The sequence below is a fragment of the Biomphalaria glabrata genome, chromosome 10, assembly GCF_947242115.1.
Source record: "Biomphalaria glabrata chromosome 10, xgBioGlab47.1, whole genome shotgun sequence".
NCBI classification, from domain to species: domain Eukaryota; kingdom Metazoa; phylum Mollusca; class Gastropoda; family Planorbidae; genus Biomphalaria; species Biomphalaria glabrata.
Window position 1 is genome coordinate 8,852,184 of NC_074720.1, and position 16,701 is coordinate 8,868,884.

The 16,701-nt window shown below is 32.7% G+C and overlaps 1 protein-coding gene across 1 annotated transcript; it reads right to left on the bottom strand.

Annotated features, from left to right (window-relative positions):
- Positions 1–83: 83 nt before the first annotated feature.
- On the bottom strand, positions 84–15,308 carry LOC106054328 (tectonic-3-like). Its single transcript, XM_056044786.1, has 14 exons — positions 15,077–15,308; positions 14,457–14,577; positions 12,888–12,991; positions 11,938–12,080; positions 10,997–11,099; positions 10,183–10,307; positions 9,952–10,009; positions 8,077–8,255; positions 6,965–7,084; positions 6,347–6,453; positions 4,716–4,853; positions 3,448–3,652; positions 2,736–2,876; positions 84–1,592 (listed from the first exon to the last, which is right to left on the bottom strand). The coding sequence occupies exons 1-14, from the start codon at positions 15,297–15,299 to the stop codon at positions 1,338–1,340; spliced, it is 2,022 nt and encodes a 673-aa protein (XP_055900761.1). The 5' UTR covers positions 15,300–15,308; the 3' UTR covers positions 84–1,337.
- Between the last annotated feature and the right edge of the window lie 1,393 nt (positions 15,309–16,701).

Sequence of the window (16,701 nt, forward strand, 5' to 3'; positions counted from 1 at the left end):
AGTAATGTCATATAACGATTATCTAATTGTTCTGTAAAGGGTCAATCTCCTATTCAAAGACTCAAGAAAAAAAAAATCTACATTTCCATACAAAAAAAAAAAAAATCAGTGTTTCATGTGTACATGCTGCAGTTCACTTGATAATATGAAAAACTACTAATTAATTGTTGTTTTAAATTATGTTCTACTTAGATGAATACTAAATAGATTTTTTCTTTTTTAAAAAAAAAAGTAAACATTTTTTTTTGTAGCTAGTATGACAGATCTTACTTAACTTAGCAATACAATTCTAAAATGTGTTAAAAATAAGGTACACTAATTTATCCCTTACAAAATTAGCCTCTGTGTTTGTTACTATTAAAAGTGAATTGTTGTAAAAATGGTGTATTTTTTTAGGAAAAAACTGCTTACATAGTTGATTTTAAAAATTAAATTTTTCGCTTTCAGAAAAGAAAAAAGTAGCCGTTGCATTAGAACTTTGAATGGTCTATAATATTCTGATGTTGAATTTTCAATATCTTTTCACGTTTACGAGATCTAAACGGGACAGACAGACCACACAAAACTAATAGTGTCTATTATCCTTTAGGGGGCCGCTAATAAAACATGTTCCAATTTAATAAGTTCCGTAATTTATATAGTACATACTTAGTTGATCATGACAGCATATAATTGGCAAAATGTGAAAGATTATATTCATAGAAAGAAACACTTGTAATAACTACATAAAATGAATAAAAGGCATGAAATGTTCAGATCTCATCCTTTACATATCTCACACAATAAGTTATTAAAATACATTGGTAAGGTTAACTTTTATCTATTCTTTCTTCAGTCTCTTTCAAACGCTTATCGAACATAAACATTATGTACATAAAACATTCTTTACAGAAGTGGACGGTAAAGTCAATGTAACATGGCGGTGGTGAAAAAAATGCACCATCATTACCATTTCGACTGATAAAATTCAGTGCAGTAGTTACAACATTTACAAAAAATTATACACAGAGATAAAGGCTGAATAGTGTCTATTTTTTGCACTGCTGTAAAACTGTGAAATATTTAAATTTATTTTATACAGATGTTGCTAATAATAATAAACAGAATAAATTACTTGATTAATTTACAATCTTTATGGTCAAAACACAGGACACATTCACTTCTTATCTATAAAGAAGTTGAAAAAGGCAGCTGTGAAAAGAGGGAAGATCAGATTTTTTAAAACAAATAAAATCCCTCAGTTTGAATTCTGATGCTCTGACCTGATAGAATTCAAGTGATTATTAAGTTCTTGAATCAAATAAAATTCAGGATTATTCTAAGTGTAATAGTTACATTTACAATATACTCCACACAGTCAATATTAATAGAATGATCATAAATTTTGAGGTTTGACTAAAAGTTGGATGGCACTGTACAGATGAAGTCAAGAAGGGGTAGAAGAAATCATAAGGTAGCCGCACTGCCACTGTTGGGTACTTCCCTTCCACAGCCTGGGGGGACAAGGACACATCAATGAAGGTGACAGAGCTGCTAATTTCCACTTTTTGTAAAAGGCTTGAGGACCCAGGCTGGCAGTATGGTCCTGTACACTGAAAGATAAAGGTGATGTCAAGCTTTAAAATTAGCACATACACATGTTAATACAAAACATTAGATTTGTATTTCACAGCTTTTCTTGGCTGTTTCATCAATTGTTTTATCAACGAAAACATCTGAGGGTTTTGTTTTTCTTTTCAAAGAAAAGTCCAATTTGAGCATTGAAAACTAGAATCAGCAGGTGATCTAGATAGCTGGCTGGTTGTTCAGTAAGCACACTAGACTCTATTTAGTTGTGTCAATGGTCCCGGGTTCATACCTTGCCTGCTGCCATCCCATCAACCTGTTGAAGGTTAGGGCTAGGATGTAGATTATCTTCAACTCTGAAGGAACATCCGAAAAAGTAATTTCCAAACAATTACAAGATGTAACTTTTTCAGAATTCTAGATGTTTTCCCCCTGTTATGGTCTGACAGTTACGCTGGCTAGGGCACATATGGGGGATGAACATTGAAAACTAGAATCAGAAAAAGCAGTCTTTTTTGGTGAGTTGAAAGGTGATCGATGTAACAGATGTGCCCCAGAGAAACGCTTTAAAGACCAGCTTGGGCAACAACTTGCTTTAGCTGACATAGAAGAGAGCACTAGGTTGCATGCGGCTTCAGAAAAATACAGCTGGAAGTCATTTACAAAGGTCATGGGAAACATATTTGAGACCATAAGAAAATCCGCTGCCGAGAACAGACATAACGGGGAAAAGAAAATCTAAATCGACCACCAGCGGACAATTGCTAGTTCACAGCTGGGACCGCATAGCCACTGGAAATATTGCATTCCTCATTACTCTTCGGATTCGAAGACAAGCCTTATTATGACTTAGACCATTACTTCCATCTGTACTATAAAGGAGGTCTTGACTTGCAGCGCATTTTCTCCAACAATCTTACTCTTTCAATATTTTTGATGACCTTTCTTTTTTTTTTCTACTATTGTTATTGCAGCCATGCCAAAGTAGAAAGTAGGTAGTAGTAACTGTATCTAGATAATGGTCTTATTGAAAGTGGTTAAGTCAAAGTATTATTATGGTAAAATCAAATTCTTTAGGAACATGCACAAGTACACTTTGTTGAAAAAAAAAAAAGTTAAAATGGGATGATAAATATGTCAAAACTATTTATAAAACTATTCATAAATACCTGGTAGACCACTTGCTGGACATCATCATAGATGAAAGAGACACCAATAATTTTAGGCTGAGGATTGGGAAGAGCTCCAATCTTTGCATACAATATTTGTATATTGGCACCCAAAGACAATGTGCATGACGAACTCGAGGACTTAAAAAAAGATGAGTTAAAATCTCATAATATAGGTGCATTTATTTTTTTAAATGATTAGAATTTCAAAATGCTAAATATATAAAAGATGGTTGATACAAAAAAACTCAATTTTGTTCCTTATATTTTACAAAAAGATTTGGTCGGAGGGTTAAAATCTGTTTAGGCATTAGATTTCAAGATTATTGCATCCTAGCCCAAACCTCCTGCAGAGTGGTGATGGATGAAGACTGGAAGAATTTAAACTCTGGACCATCGGACGACAGTCCAGAGTGCATGTAAAACAAACTAATTTTTATTTTTTTAAGAAGACCCAATAGTCTTTATTTTGCTTCTCATGATCCCATCATTAGTATGACTATAAATTCCATCATAAAAAAATCATTTTGAACTCACTACTTATTTCTTCACCTATACCTTCAGCTATCCCTTAATCTGTTGGAGTATCACATAAGATCTGTTGACCTTACTTATCCATTCCTGTCTTTTGCCTTAGAGAGAATCACCCTTAATGGCAGGCCCGTACACTACTCATTTAAGTACAATAAAAAGGAAAATAAAATTTGCTTACTGAAGGTGGAACAGGTCTGTTAGGGAAAAAAATCTCCACCCAGTCACCAGTTTTTGTAACCTCTGAGTTACCAAACATAGCAACATATCTGTTGTTCTTGGCATAAAGACCATTGATTAAAGGTGGAACATCGCTTCCTTCAATGGCATTCATGATCTCCTGCTGGAGCTCCTGGCAAACTGAAGAGGTACTGGTAGTGTTGATGCTGAAAATGTCAAACATACATTTATTATCAATAGCTTGAAATATCTGTTTGCTTTCTCAAGAGTTTGCCTAAGAATCAATAGAGTGAAAACAATTCTTTGAAGAAAATGGCCCTGTGCTTCACCAGTCCTTACATCTAGCTAATGATCATCTACCACATATCTCAGTAAAAAATCCCCAGTAAAAAAAAATCCTTTCAGACCTTGTGAGCTATAGGGCAGAAGATGTAAAGGTAGTCTGTTTTGTATGGCTGATGGTTAACGAGGGTGTCATATAGCCAACACAATGATCTATTGCCTCATGTTACTTTCCCCAACTATGTTAGATACCCATCAGGGGCATCCTGAAATTTATTAAACTCCCAGTTGTTATGATGGGACTGTGTGGATAGTACAGTTCTTATTTTACTTGTTTACATTTATTCTAATGACACTAACACCAACGTCCACCGAGGAGTGAAGAAACTCCAGCATACACTTTTATCACTTTAATAATATTCCTTTGAACAGATGCACAAATATTAAACAATATTTAATATTCCTTAATAAATCAGCTGTAATGAATGAATTTTAAATTTTAAACAGTACTATTACAATGAAAATTACATGAAAATAAGATTAGTTTTTAGATTAGTTTGTCATTTTAGCTCTCGTGTTTGTGTTTGTAATGTTATTACAGTGCCTACATTTTGTTTGTTAAAAGCAGTTTGTAAATAAAATTATTATTATTACTATTCAAACCAGAAATCAAGTGCTTTACCACTCAGCCAACATGCTCCCACACATCACCAGTAGAAGAGGAAGGAGATGTAAATAAGAAATATAGCTGCCCAAGAAAGAGGGGTGCAAATAAAATGACCACAATTATTATTATACCAATATGTACATTCATGAATCATAGTCATTCTTTGAATGAATGAGATCAACAACCATGTACATTTTTATAGCTTCCTATGCAATATTTTTTTCTTTACTTTTGTAAGACATGATCAAAATATTATGGCTAGTGGTCATAGCTGGTCAGAAAAATGGTTTGATAAAAAAAAGTTGACAAAAAAAATATACCTAATGAAGCAACCAGTTCTCATATCCTGACCAAACAAAACTGGCTCTCTAGTTTGACCTGTAATGGTTGTGCAGTCCCCACTGGCAGATGGCCGCATTAATGACAGTCTGTCCTCTGGTAATAACTCAATTTTCTCACTGACAAAGAGTTAAAGTCAACAACGAGGGCAAAATTAAGCTACAGTAGATTATTTGTTGTACAAAACCAACCTGTTTCAAGTATCAGAGTCCTAAGGAAATTGTTCTGTTTCTAAAGAGTTCTAGACTGTGCTATTTAGTGTGTGCTAGTCAAATAGCATTTTTTATTCTATCAGAATACAAATACAAAAAGTTAAGACAGAGACATAATCCTTTCAATTAGCATTTTCTTAAATATAGATTTCAAAAGCAATAGGATTGTAGGATCAAGTTACAGTGCTGTTAATCCTTTATTTGCTTTTACATGTTTCTTATTTACCTTCAGAAGTGTAAATATTTCATCGTAGCCCAAACCATGCAGCCATATCCTTAGGATATCTTGCCCTACTTTTCACTTTTTTTATTTTTCAAAACAACTGTTTTTAGGTTTCAGAGGACTTATCACCATCCCCGTAATGAATACAAGTACTTATAATGTTTTCATGAATATAATTTGTGTATTTAAAATTATTTTTTTCTTTATGTTCTTAATTTGTATGTGTTTTAAATTAGGATAGCCTAAGAGAAAGTTGAAGTTGTACATAAACTATAAGAACTCTGTAGCCTACTTATGATTTTATTACTTTTAGGAATTTTCTTCTCCTTTTTTTTTTAGATTTACATTTAGGTGTGAGAGAAATGATAACTTTAGTTAAAAATAAAAGAGTGATAAGATTGATTTCTATGATGTTGAAAATGTTTGAACTTAAAGAATAAAATTAGAACTTTGATTTTAATGTTGCATCTTATATCGTTGATAGACTTTGTGTTTTGAGAGGAGAGAGGTACCAATATTAGTGACAAACTGAGTGTTATTGTGTGTGTGCTAACAGCTAGTAGTGACCAGTGATGTGTAAATAGTGTCCACTTTTGACAAGGAGATAGAATGGAGGGATTGAATTGTTGATAAGCATGATATAATAATTTTTTGAATAGAAAATATTTCCTGAACACATAATTACTGAGACAGAAAACATTTTAAAAACAAAACTATTTAATGTTATTTTATGCATGTTGAAATATATTGCTAGTGCATAAGCTTTAATGACTACATATATATTTTAAGTAGTCCACACAATTATTGCACACAATGGGTATTAAACAGTATTAAAAATAAAAAATTGTTACTCAAAAAAAAAAAGTATGCCTTTCAAAACTTGCGATCTATGAGACCAGATGATGTAAAGCTCATCTATTTCTATGGCAGATGGTTTGATAGGGGTGTCATATTACCAGAGCAATGACCATCCGCTGTTACTTTTCCAATTATGTCAGGCACCCATTAGAGTTGGGTGGACTAAGGAATATCCTAAGAGTCCCAAAATTTAAATTCCAATCTTTACCGCTCAGCTACCTCATTCCCACAAAGCCACCAAACCACCTTGTCACTCAAATGATACTCCATTCTGGACTTATTCTGCAGCTACATTTATTAATATTTTATAAAAGGATACGTTGTCCCAGATACTGAGGCATTGAATTTCCCAGCTATGATTGGTTGTCCAATCTGATAACCTGGGTTACCACTGCGTTGAACTGAAGTGCTTGAGGTTGAGATTACCTTAAAAAAAAAAAAATTGGACAAGTTTAAATCAATAAAAACTTTAAATAAAAGAAAGTAACCAAAAAGGAAAAAAAATTCTTAAGAAAAATTAGCCTACGGGCTAATGGGACAAACCAAAATAGCACAGTTATATTATTTTTTATTACATTTTATTAGGTTATTTTTCAATAAGCAAAGTAGTCCAATAACTTTTGGGGACATGTGCAGGAAGGGGTAGCTGTGAGAAGGTTTTCACGCTGCCTTTAGGCGCTTAGTAAAATAAAACTCAGATCAAGTTGAGATTTGAACTAAAGCCTCCTTGATAGGTAATCAAGCCATTTTTGCCTCTCATTCACACATTTCAGTTCAATCAGAATTAAATAATAAATCCTCCTCCCAATAACAAGAAGCTGACAGATAATGTGCTTCACATTGAAAGATTTAGCTTGAAATATTTAACAGCGTAGTCTAAAGAACATTTTTACATAACCTAAATAAATGTTTTCATAAATACAGTCAGATTGTTTACCTTTGTGAATTTAGTTGAAAAGGTCTGAGATACTTTTGATTTATCAATATTTTGAAACACAAAGTCAACATAAGCCTTCTGTATGCCGAAAGTTCCATTCAATTCAAATCTGTAATTCACCTTTTAAGAGAAAGAAAATATAAAGCATATTCCTATCTTCAGGGAAGAAGAAAAAAAAACTTTCTTCAACAGAATTAGTAACCAAAACTTTTAAGATACTGAAGGTGTGTAAGAAATCTATTTATTCAAAGGCATCCGTTAAAAAAAAAGATGAGTTTACATTTATGTTAATTAAATTTTATAATTGTGTCATTTAGATTCAAACCAAGTTATTGGTCTTGCTGGCTGATTCAGACCACCTTCTTCTTACTCTAATGGCTCTGGGAAAGAAGATTTGTTATAGTTTGCCAGTGTGTGTGTTATGCTGAGTATCTTTAAGATTATGTTTTTTTGTATTTGTATATTATTATTCTGTGCTTTATGTATTACTGCTACTTTATTTTTCAAGCCTCTGTCCTGTCTCTAGTCCTGCAGTGTCTCTAGTCTTGGAGTGTCTCTAGTCCTGGAGTGTCTCTAGTCCTGCAGTGTCTCTAAAGTTTGTTGATTTATAAATGGTGTTATACTTTTTAGCTGTACATAATCGTTTGGGATAGATCTTAATATATGTGTATGAAGTAATGGAAAATTATTATTAAATAGTTACCGTTTTTACTTGTGGCTTAATAATATTTTTATCCAATAAGTCAATAAGAAAAATTGATCTGATAGCTGGAGAGGTTGTGGAGTCTGACTCAAGCTACCAGGATGAAGAAGGAAGTATAGACTTAATATTTGTAAAACATGTTTATAAATTTTCAGTAGTGTAGCATGGCAGAAAAGTATCAATAAAAAGTTTGTCTAGAGTACTCACAGAATAGCAGTGATTAGCCTTAAAGACATTTAATCCATAAAAACAGATGTGTTGAACCCTGAACTTAACTTTCCTTTGGTGTGTAAGGATAGGAAAAATTATAATCTTGGACCATTGTTCAACCATGTGCATATAACACTACCAGCTTTGCAGTGTAAGGAATAGATTTTCATTAAAAAATAACACCTGAGTAGAAAGTTACCTCAACAACAACATTATAACAACGATTGTCAGTGGTGTTGAAGTATGGAGTCTGAGTAGTGTTAGTTAAACAACTTCCTTTCATGCCATTTCCATTTATGCACTGCACAGTTCCCAGTAGGATTTCTGTTGTAAAACTGTTGTTGTATAAATCAGTTACACTTGCTAAATTGGGTGAGCCTGTTAAAAAAAAATCAATTAGCAGTATGCTGAGCCTTAAAAACCTATTTTTAGAGACTGTTTTATCCTTAGAAAAAAAAAGTTAAATATAGCTGTTAAGTGCACACATTTCTCTACATTAACATTAAGAATAAAACTTTTTTAAGAGCAACAAAAAGAGCAAAGAAATGTTTTTCTTATTAAATTGCTCCTTTATCTCATGTGCCGTTGCTTTAGGCTTGACTGCACATTGCAGCTACAGAGTGTATAAGGCAAGGTCAAGTTAAAGGTCAAGTTATTTATTTGTTGGATCAATAGAAACATCATGAAGTCCTTGAAGAGATATTTTTGTAAACAGAAAAGCAGGCCACAGAAACAAATATTCAAAGGAAGCGTCAAGAATAACGAAATGCTCCAGAAAAGTTTTATTGGGAGACTATAAAATGAGAACGAGGTTATCTGGGTCATAGATCATTTTGATCAGTATTTGAATAGTAGTTCACTGAGCTTTAATATTAAAAAGCTTTTTTGTCAGTCAAGCTACTCTAATACTGATATTATTTATGCAAGTGATTTATGTTTGATGCGAACATCATTTTTTCAGTGCTGTAGTATTTATATCATTTAATTGTTTGACAAACTCTAAATGAATTGTTTTCAACACTGTATTTGTTTCGGTGTGTTACTAAACAGGCACTTTAACACCTGCAGATGTCAGGCTACATTGAGAGACAAAAATGTAATTGATAAAGTGAACAACCCATGACAGAAAGAGAATTTAAAGAATATACAACTTGTACACTCTAACCTATTTGATGTATTTAAATACCTTATATTGTTCAACAATATGGGGTCACTATTTTACTAGATCAATCTTTCTTGAGTTCCAAATAACAAATTAATAATAGAAAGATTATTGATTTGGCATTCAACATACTTAGCTTAGGGCTATCACTATCGACAGATATAGAACCTTATTAAGCAATACCAAATTAGCTAAAGGAGGAGATCCTTTCCCATGAACAGAATATGACACGAACTCTGATGATACTAGTTCTTAAGAAAAACAAGGAATCACTAAAAGAGGTAACCAATAATAGAATATGCATCCTCTGTTTGGTACCACTCAACTCAAGAAAACATTAAGAAACTGGAACAGACACAAAATAGAGCAGTGAGATTCACATTTGACTAGAGTAAAATCACTGAATTTAGAAAGACTTCAGGATAGATGACTTAAAATTATACATAAAACACTGAAACATAATTTTCAAATACAAAAACAAAACCTAATAAAATACTCAGAAAGATACAAAGATAAAGGCACATTCCTCGTTCCATATGCTAGGACAAATTTGTACAAATGCTTCTTCTCTAGTGCTATTAGAGCATGGAACGGGTTGCTTGAGCCAGCCAGGAAAACAAATGACTTGGCAAAATTTAAGTCATTGGTAAACATGCATGATTAGATGCATGACGCATAGGATGTAATCATCTTCTTTTTTGAAGTAATGTCTGTATTTTATATGATAATTCCATGGAAATCAAATAGAACTGAAAGCACACTTTGAGTTCTCTCTATTGGCAAGTTTAAGATAATTAGATTTGAGAATTATAATATTACAAAACATTAGAAACAATAAGCAAACAATAATCCGTAATCATCTTGTATTTTGAAATAACACATCTGTATTTTATAAGATAAACACTAACTTACCAACTACAGGGTCTTGTATGCTTGTTGAAGAGTTGAAAGGTTTCAGTAGGAAAGGATCCTATGGTGAGAAAAAGAGAAAATAATTTACCTCCAATTTATATACTCTATTGACAGTCACACTGTTAAAAATGTAAATATAAAAAGTATAATGTGTCATGCCTTGCTACTCATAATGTTCCTTTAAGACAGTGTACAAATAGAATACAGATGATCCTATGTAATATCTCTTACTTTGACAATGCGGAATCCCTTAAAGTATGTGTCGGCTTTTAATTTCAAATCATTAATGCAATCAGCAGAGAAACTTGAAATGGTGTACAGCCTGTTACACTGACTTGATGCATCTATCAAATAGGCTGCCAAGAGATAAAAAGATTTGTATTTTTTTTAAGTTCATCTATATCTATGTGTAATTTGATTTTTTTTATCACACTTACTGTCATTTAAACTTTTGATGTAAGCAACAAGTAAAGGTACCCCTTTCAAACCTTGCGATCTATTGGGGATTATGACGTAATCTATTACTATGGTCAGTGGTACCTTTAAACATTTTACACAAATTTCTTGTTCATTACTCTGGGACTAAAACTAAATAAGTAAAATATAGTATTATTAATTTATAGGAAATTTTAGCTATAGTTATTAAAAATTTAATATTAAGTAATGTAGATCCTAGCAGTAGATTCTAACAAAATGAATAGAAACTATAGGAACAGAAGCTATCTAGTCTTTACTTACATACTTTTTTTCTAGCCGATTACTGAATTTATTTTATTTATGCTTATAAAGTGATCTACATCATAATGAAATCAGAATACTTTTTTAATTACACCTTCAGCTTATTTTATTTACATTATCATGCTTATACAAAAAATATGTAATCAATTCAATAAGCATCATGTGGGATTTATATTAAAAATGATACAGATCAATCAGATTAATCAGACCACCTATTGATTGAACCAGACACTTATAAGGATAATGAAACTATTGTACTGTGTACAAATGATCAGAACCTGTGTTATTTCAAGAGGTCCAACCTTACCTGCTGGATTACTGTCAGAGCAGACACTTGTGGACAAACTGGTTGGAAGTCCTAGGTAACTGAAGGCTTGATTCTCATACACAACATATAGAGGGTCACCACTCTTTGCAATACAAAAGAAGACAATCTCATTATCCATCAAATGAACTATAACTAATTAATTATCATATAACAGAGAAATTCATTTATTTTAGAACTGTATTTGATTAAGGGACTTGAAGCATCATAAGTGTATTGTGCAACAATTAAGTTTAAGGTGTTAGTTTTATTGCTTGTTTATTTAGGAAGCAAGAGACATGGTGGCTGAGTGGTAAAGCACTTGGTTTCTGAACTGGGGGGTTAAATCCTGATGAAGAATGGGATTTTTTATTTTGGGATCTTTGGGCACTTCTGAGTCCACCCAGCTCTAATGGGTACCTGACATTAGTTGGGGAAAAGTAAAGGCAGTTTTAGCCGTTGTGCTGATCACATGACACCCTCATTAACCATTGGACACAGAAACAGATGGCTTTTGTATCATCTGCCCTATAGATCACAAGGTCTGAAAGGGGAACTTCACTTAGTGTATTGTACTACTTAGTAGTTTTTCAATATTTCAGAACTACAAGTCCATCTAGCTTTAATTGGTACAAAATAATTATTGTTAAGAGCAATTATAGGGCAGTTGATAATTGTTTAGGCCACTAATATTCTCATTAATTTTGGCCATAGAAACATATATATTAATTAATTTGTTTCCCCATGTATACACTAAGGTCACAAAATGAGCTTTAAATTGTGTCCAATGAAACTGAAAATTTTCTTCAATTTGAAGTCAAACTATAATCCCTTCATTTAAATAATATTTAACTACTGACAAAAATGACTTACATATCAAATTATTTGCCTTAAATCATATTTATGCTACAACAATTGATATTGCTAAGCAAAAGAAGTAAAACCTTGTAGTAGTTATTAAACTGTGAAGTCAACTGTGGTGGAGCAGGGCTCTGAAATGAAAACTTCCCATAAGCAGCAGCATATTTCAGAAATTCTGCTTCACTGGTCACTAAAGATGGATTGCTGTAATAATTCCTTTTCTGGTCTGCAATTTACAATAATAGAACAGTATATAAAATAATGAGAAGGAATATGATAATTTATGAATATGTCAATGTTTTTAAGCTTCTCTATAGCATGGATATGTAAAACAGATCTTAATGAGATCGACAAATAAATTCAGTTAGTATATTAACACTGAAGCTTAATTTACAGTGATCTTTTTAATGAAAGGTCCATGAATCAATCAAACAAATCTAGATGAAAACATTGTTAAGCTCAATCACTTTTAACGAATCTGTATCATTATAGCTTAACCTCAATATTTGTTTTTTTAAGTAAACAATAATTTGTGTGTGAAAATCTTTATAAAATGTATAAAATACAAAATATAAGCAAAGTGGGGTTTCACATTCAGATTTTTTAAAAATTCTTAGTAAAACACTGCCACACTTGAATGGAACTTTAAAAAAAAAGTATAATCCTCATAGCCAATCACTTAAAGAAAATATAAGGTTTTGACCCACTATAAATCATAAGATATGAAACATATGTCCATATTCATATAGCTATGTATCATATAACAACTTAAACATATATCTGACTAATCAGTTTAACAATTAATCATTCACTAAAAGATAGATTCAGCAACTTCACCAGAATGTCAGCAACTAACCAGCACAACTATATGTACCTTTTATGTAAATACCAAACAAAAACTTTAAAATCAAGATAGAAGAAGCTTGAGTATTCTGAAAGTAGGTATATCTCTTTTACAAGGCCAGTGTTTTGTTATAAAACAATATTTCTATAAATCGTTTAGCCTTTCATGTAAGTATTGCTTACTACTTACCATTATCATAATAGATGCAAAACAAATCACCAGATTCACCAGATGTAGATGGACCATTTTCAAACAGAAATACATTCTTGTTGAAACACAATTTGTCATCCAATCTACATAAACAAATTTAATCAGAAAATTACATGAAAAAATGAAAATAGATGTGTTATTAATTTAACTTTACAATTTTGAAGAAAAAGATATGATTCACTAAAATAAATCAAATTAAAGATATAGAGAGATTTTTTTAAAAAGATGAAATTTAAAAAAAACAACTGAAATTGAAGACATTTTGCATTATTTTTAACAATCTGTAAATGCCTATGTATATACTGATATTTCTATATCTATCTATATCTATATTTATCTTTTTCTTTTTTCTCTCTATATATATGTCGACCAGGCGGTGGATATCTCAACCCTTCCATATGGCACTGAGACAACGACACTATATAGAAAGCAACTAAGACTACTTGAGCGCTTTCACCAAAGATGCTTGCGCTCCATCATGAACATATGATGGCAAGACCGCACTACAAACAGCGGTGTCCTTGCAAACACCGGTATGGACAGTATAGAGAAACTTCTTATGGTCAGACAGTTACGCATTACATATCCCGTCTGGGAGACAAACATAAGCAAAGGCAGTCTTATTTGGTGAGCTAAAAGGTGGTTGATGTAACAGAGGCGCCCCACGGAAACACTTCAAAGACCAGCTTAGGCGCCAACTTGCCTTAGCTGACATAGAAGAGAGCACCTGGTTGCATGCAGCCTCAGAACGAGAAAGCTGGAGGTCACTCACAAAGGCAGCGGGATACACATTTGAGACCAAAAGAAAACCCGCTGCCAAGGAAAGATGCAGACGGCGAAAAGAAAATCTAAATCGACCACCTGCAGACAATGGTTATGCTTGCCCTGGGTGTGGCAAAACCCTAACAGCTGGGGCTGCACAGCCACAGGAAATACTGCATTTCTCACTAATATTCGGACTTGAAGACAAGCCTTATTTTATTTTTTATATATGTGTCTTTAAAATAAAAAAAAAACCTTCCCTTTCAGAACTTGCATTCGGTAGGGCAGATAATGTTAAGGTCATCTGTGTCTTTGGCCAATGGTTAGTGAGCGGGGTATCATGTGGCCAGCACAATGACCAACCACCTTTACTTTCTTCAACAAAAGTCAGGTATCCATTAGAGTTGGGTGTACTCAGAGGTGCACTAATAATCCTTAAATTAAAAATCCCAGTCTTCACAGAGATTCAAATATAGAACCGCAGGTTCAGAAGCCAAGTGCTTAATCACTCAGCCACCGCCCCCCCCCCTCCGTTATATGTCATTACAGCAGAACAAAGATAGCACACCCACCCTTTGAACCATCAATATATCAAACTAAAATAGAGATGCAAACACTTTTAGCATTATTTCATAACATGATTTTACCAGCCAGGATTTTGATCTATTAAAAGTAAAATCCTTCTTAAGTTAAAATTTTTAAAAATATATGAATCCCAAATAAAAGTAATAAAGAAGGGGACAGATATAGCCAAGAAAAAATCTAAATATTGAAAAGGTTGCTTACACATAGGAGCTTGGAAGACATTGAGAAAAAACAAGTTTGTCATTCTCAGTACATTCAGGATCACAGCAGCAGTTAACATCACAGGCATTCCCAGTCAAATCACAAGGGCATTTCCCTATGTCTTAATGTGGGAAACAAAATATAATCAAATTTTAAAATATATTTGTTTTGTGTAAATATCTAATTAAAACATCAAATACATTTCTGGATTTTTAAAAAGCTAATTATGTCTTTTGTTTTAATGTAGTCATGCATGTTAATTTGAAGCTGCTAAGTCATTGGTCTTCCTAGTTGACTTAGGCTTTCCAATCCAAGCTTTATTGAAGTATAATGTCACACTAATTAGTCTATTGTCAGTCTAATGAACATAGTATGAATTAACCTTAGAAAAATATTCTAATAAATTTAGTTAGAATATGGAATAGATCTAGACTCTGTCACTCTATGACTATGTGATATTTATAAAGTAGATTATAATTGTTAGGACAGTGCTAATGTAGAATCGATCTAGAGTAATCTAGACTTATCTAAAAGTAGATTTAGATCTAGATTCTAACATTAACAGTAGTGTGAGTAGTCTACATCAGACATCAGAGTCAGACCATCATCAGTACGAGTACCTGTATTTAATGGAATGTTTGTGGTTGGAACGGTCGGTCTAGTCGTTGTAGTTGTGACTGTGGTTGTCGTTGGTGTTGTTGACGTAGTCACGGTGGATGCTGCGGTTGATGTACTTGCTGGAGTAGTAGTAGTAGTAGCAGCAGAAACCACAGAAATTAACACACTTAATTCAATGCACCAAAACAAAAACAGTTGAAACATGTTTAGTATTGTAGCCGCCATGATGTCAACTAAGCGGCTGCTAAGTACAAATTACCGTAAAGAACCGAAACAATTTTTCTCACGCGCTAAGGTAATAATAATAATCTTTATTGTCCGTAAGGAAATTTGTCTTACAATTTGTGCATTACACCAAACAAAACATAATAACTATAAACAAAAACAAAATGTACAATCACACCAGACTCAGTCATAATTTAGATCTACATGTGAAAAGTTTATATCAGATTGTTTCTATTTAATGATATTATTTGATTGCCATGGGAACAAACGAGTTTTTGTGTCTGTTTGTCTTGCAATTGGTGTCGTGTAGGCCTATCTAGTATCTCTTTTGTGATGGCTAATTCACAAAATTCTGACCCAAAGAGTGATTTTTAGCGGTTCCCGAAATGGCAAAAAAAAAAACGTTATTAGTTTTGTGTGGAATGTCTGTCCGTCCGTCCGTCAGTTCAGTTTAGATCTCTTAAACTAGAAAAGATAGTGAAAATCCGACACCATAATATTTTAGTTCAAAGTCCTGATGCAACGGCTACTTTTTTTTCTTTTCTGAAAGCGAAAAATCTAATTTTTAAAATTACTTATATGCAAGCAGTTTTTTTTCATAAAAATACACCATTGCACTTTTACAACTATTTACTATTAATAGTAATAAACACGGGAGGCTCTTTAGTATGGGAGTTTGCAATGTACCATATTTATAACACATTTATGCAAACACTCAACTATTTTTTTTTTATTTTTTTACGGAAATGTTTTTTTATTGAGGATTTAAATAAGAGATTGACCCTTTACATAACAATTAGATCAATTAGATATTCATTATAAGACATCAGTTATTAGGCTAGGTTCACATCTAATGTTTGCTTTTTTTAAGAGAAAAAATGTATTTAGTATGCATATAAGTTGGACATAATTGAAAACAACAATTAATAAGTAGGTTTTCATATTATCGCGTGAATTGCAGTGCCATACCGTGGCTATATAGAACACCTAACTAAAGAGGAAAAATCATATATATTTTTTTTACCGATTTGAATAAGAGATTGACCCTTTACAAAACAATTAGATCAATAAGATATTCATTTTAAGACATTAGTCAGGTCAGGTTCACACCTGACTTCACATTCACTTTCACCTATCCCTTGGTCTGCTGGACCGCTGGCGCACCACACAAGATCTGTCAACCTTCTTTCTAAATTCTTCTCTGTCGTTTTTCTTTGATAGAATTACATTCCGATATTTTTTCTGAAAATATTGAAACGTGCCTTTTTATCCGCCTGGGTGGACCACTTCGGGGGCCAATTTTGAGTTTGTGTTTGTGTCATTGTAACCTTGTTTTATTTCTAGAATCCTTTTAGCTTTTTTTATGGATGTTTGTCTCGAACAACTGCCCAAAATGGGGTTT

Coding starts and splice junctions, on each gene's coding strand:
- LOC106054328 (XM_056044786.1), bottom strand. CDS start 15,299: ATGGCGGCTACAATACTAAACATGTTTCAACTGTTTTTGTTTTGGTGC. Junction 10,010..10,182: donor AGGGATTCCGCATTGTCAAA/GTAAGAGATATT, acceptor TTCTCACCATAG/GATCCTTTCCTACTGAAACC. Junction 6,454..6,964: donor TTTCAACTAAATTCACAAAG/GTAAACAATCTG, acceptor TTTTTTTTTAAG/GTAATCTCAACCTCAAGCAC.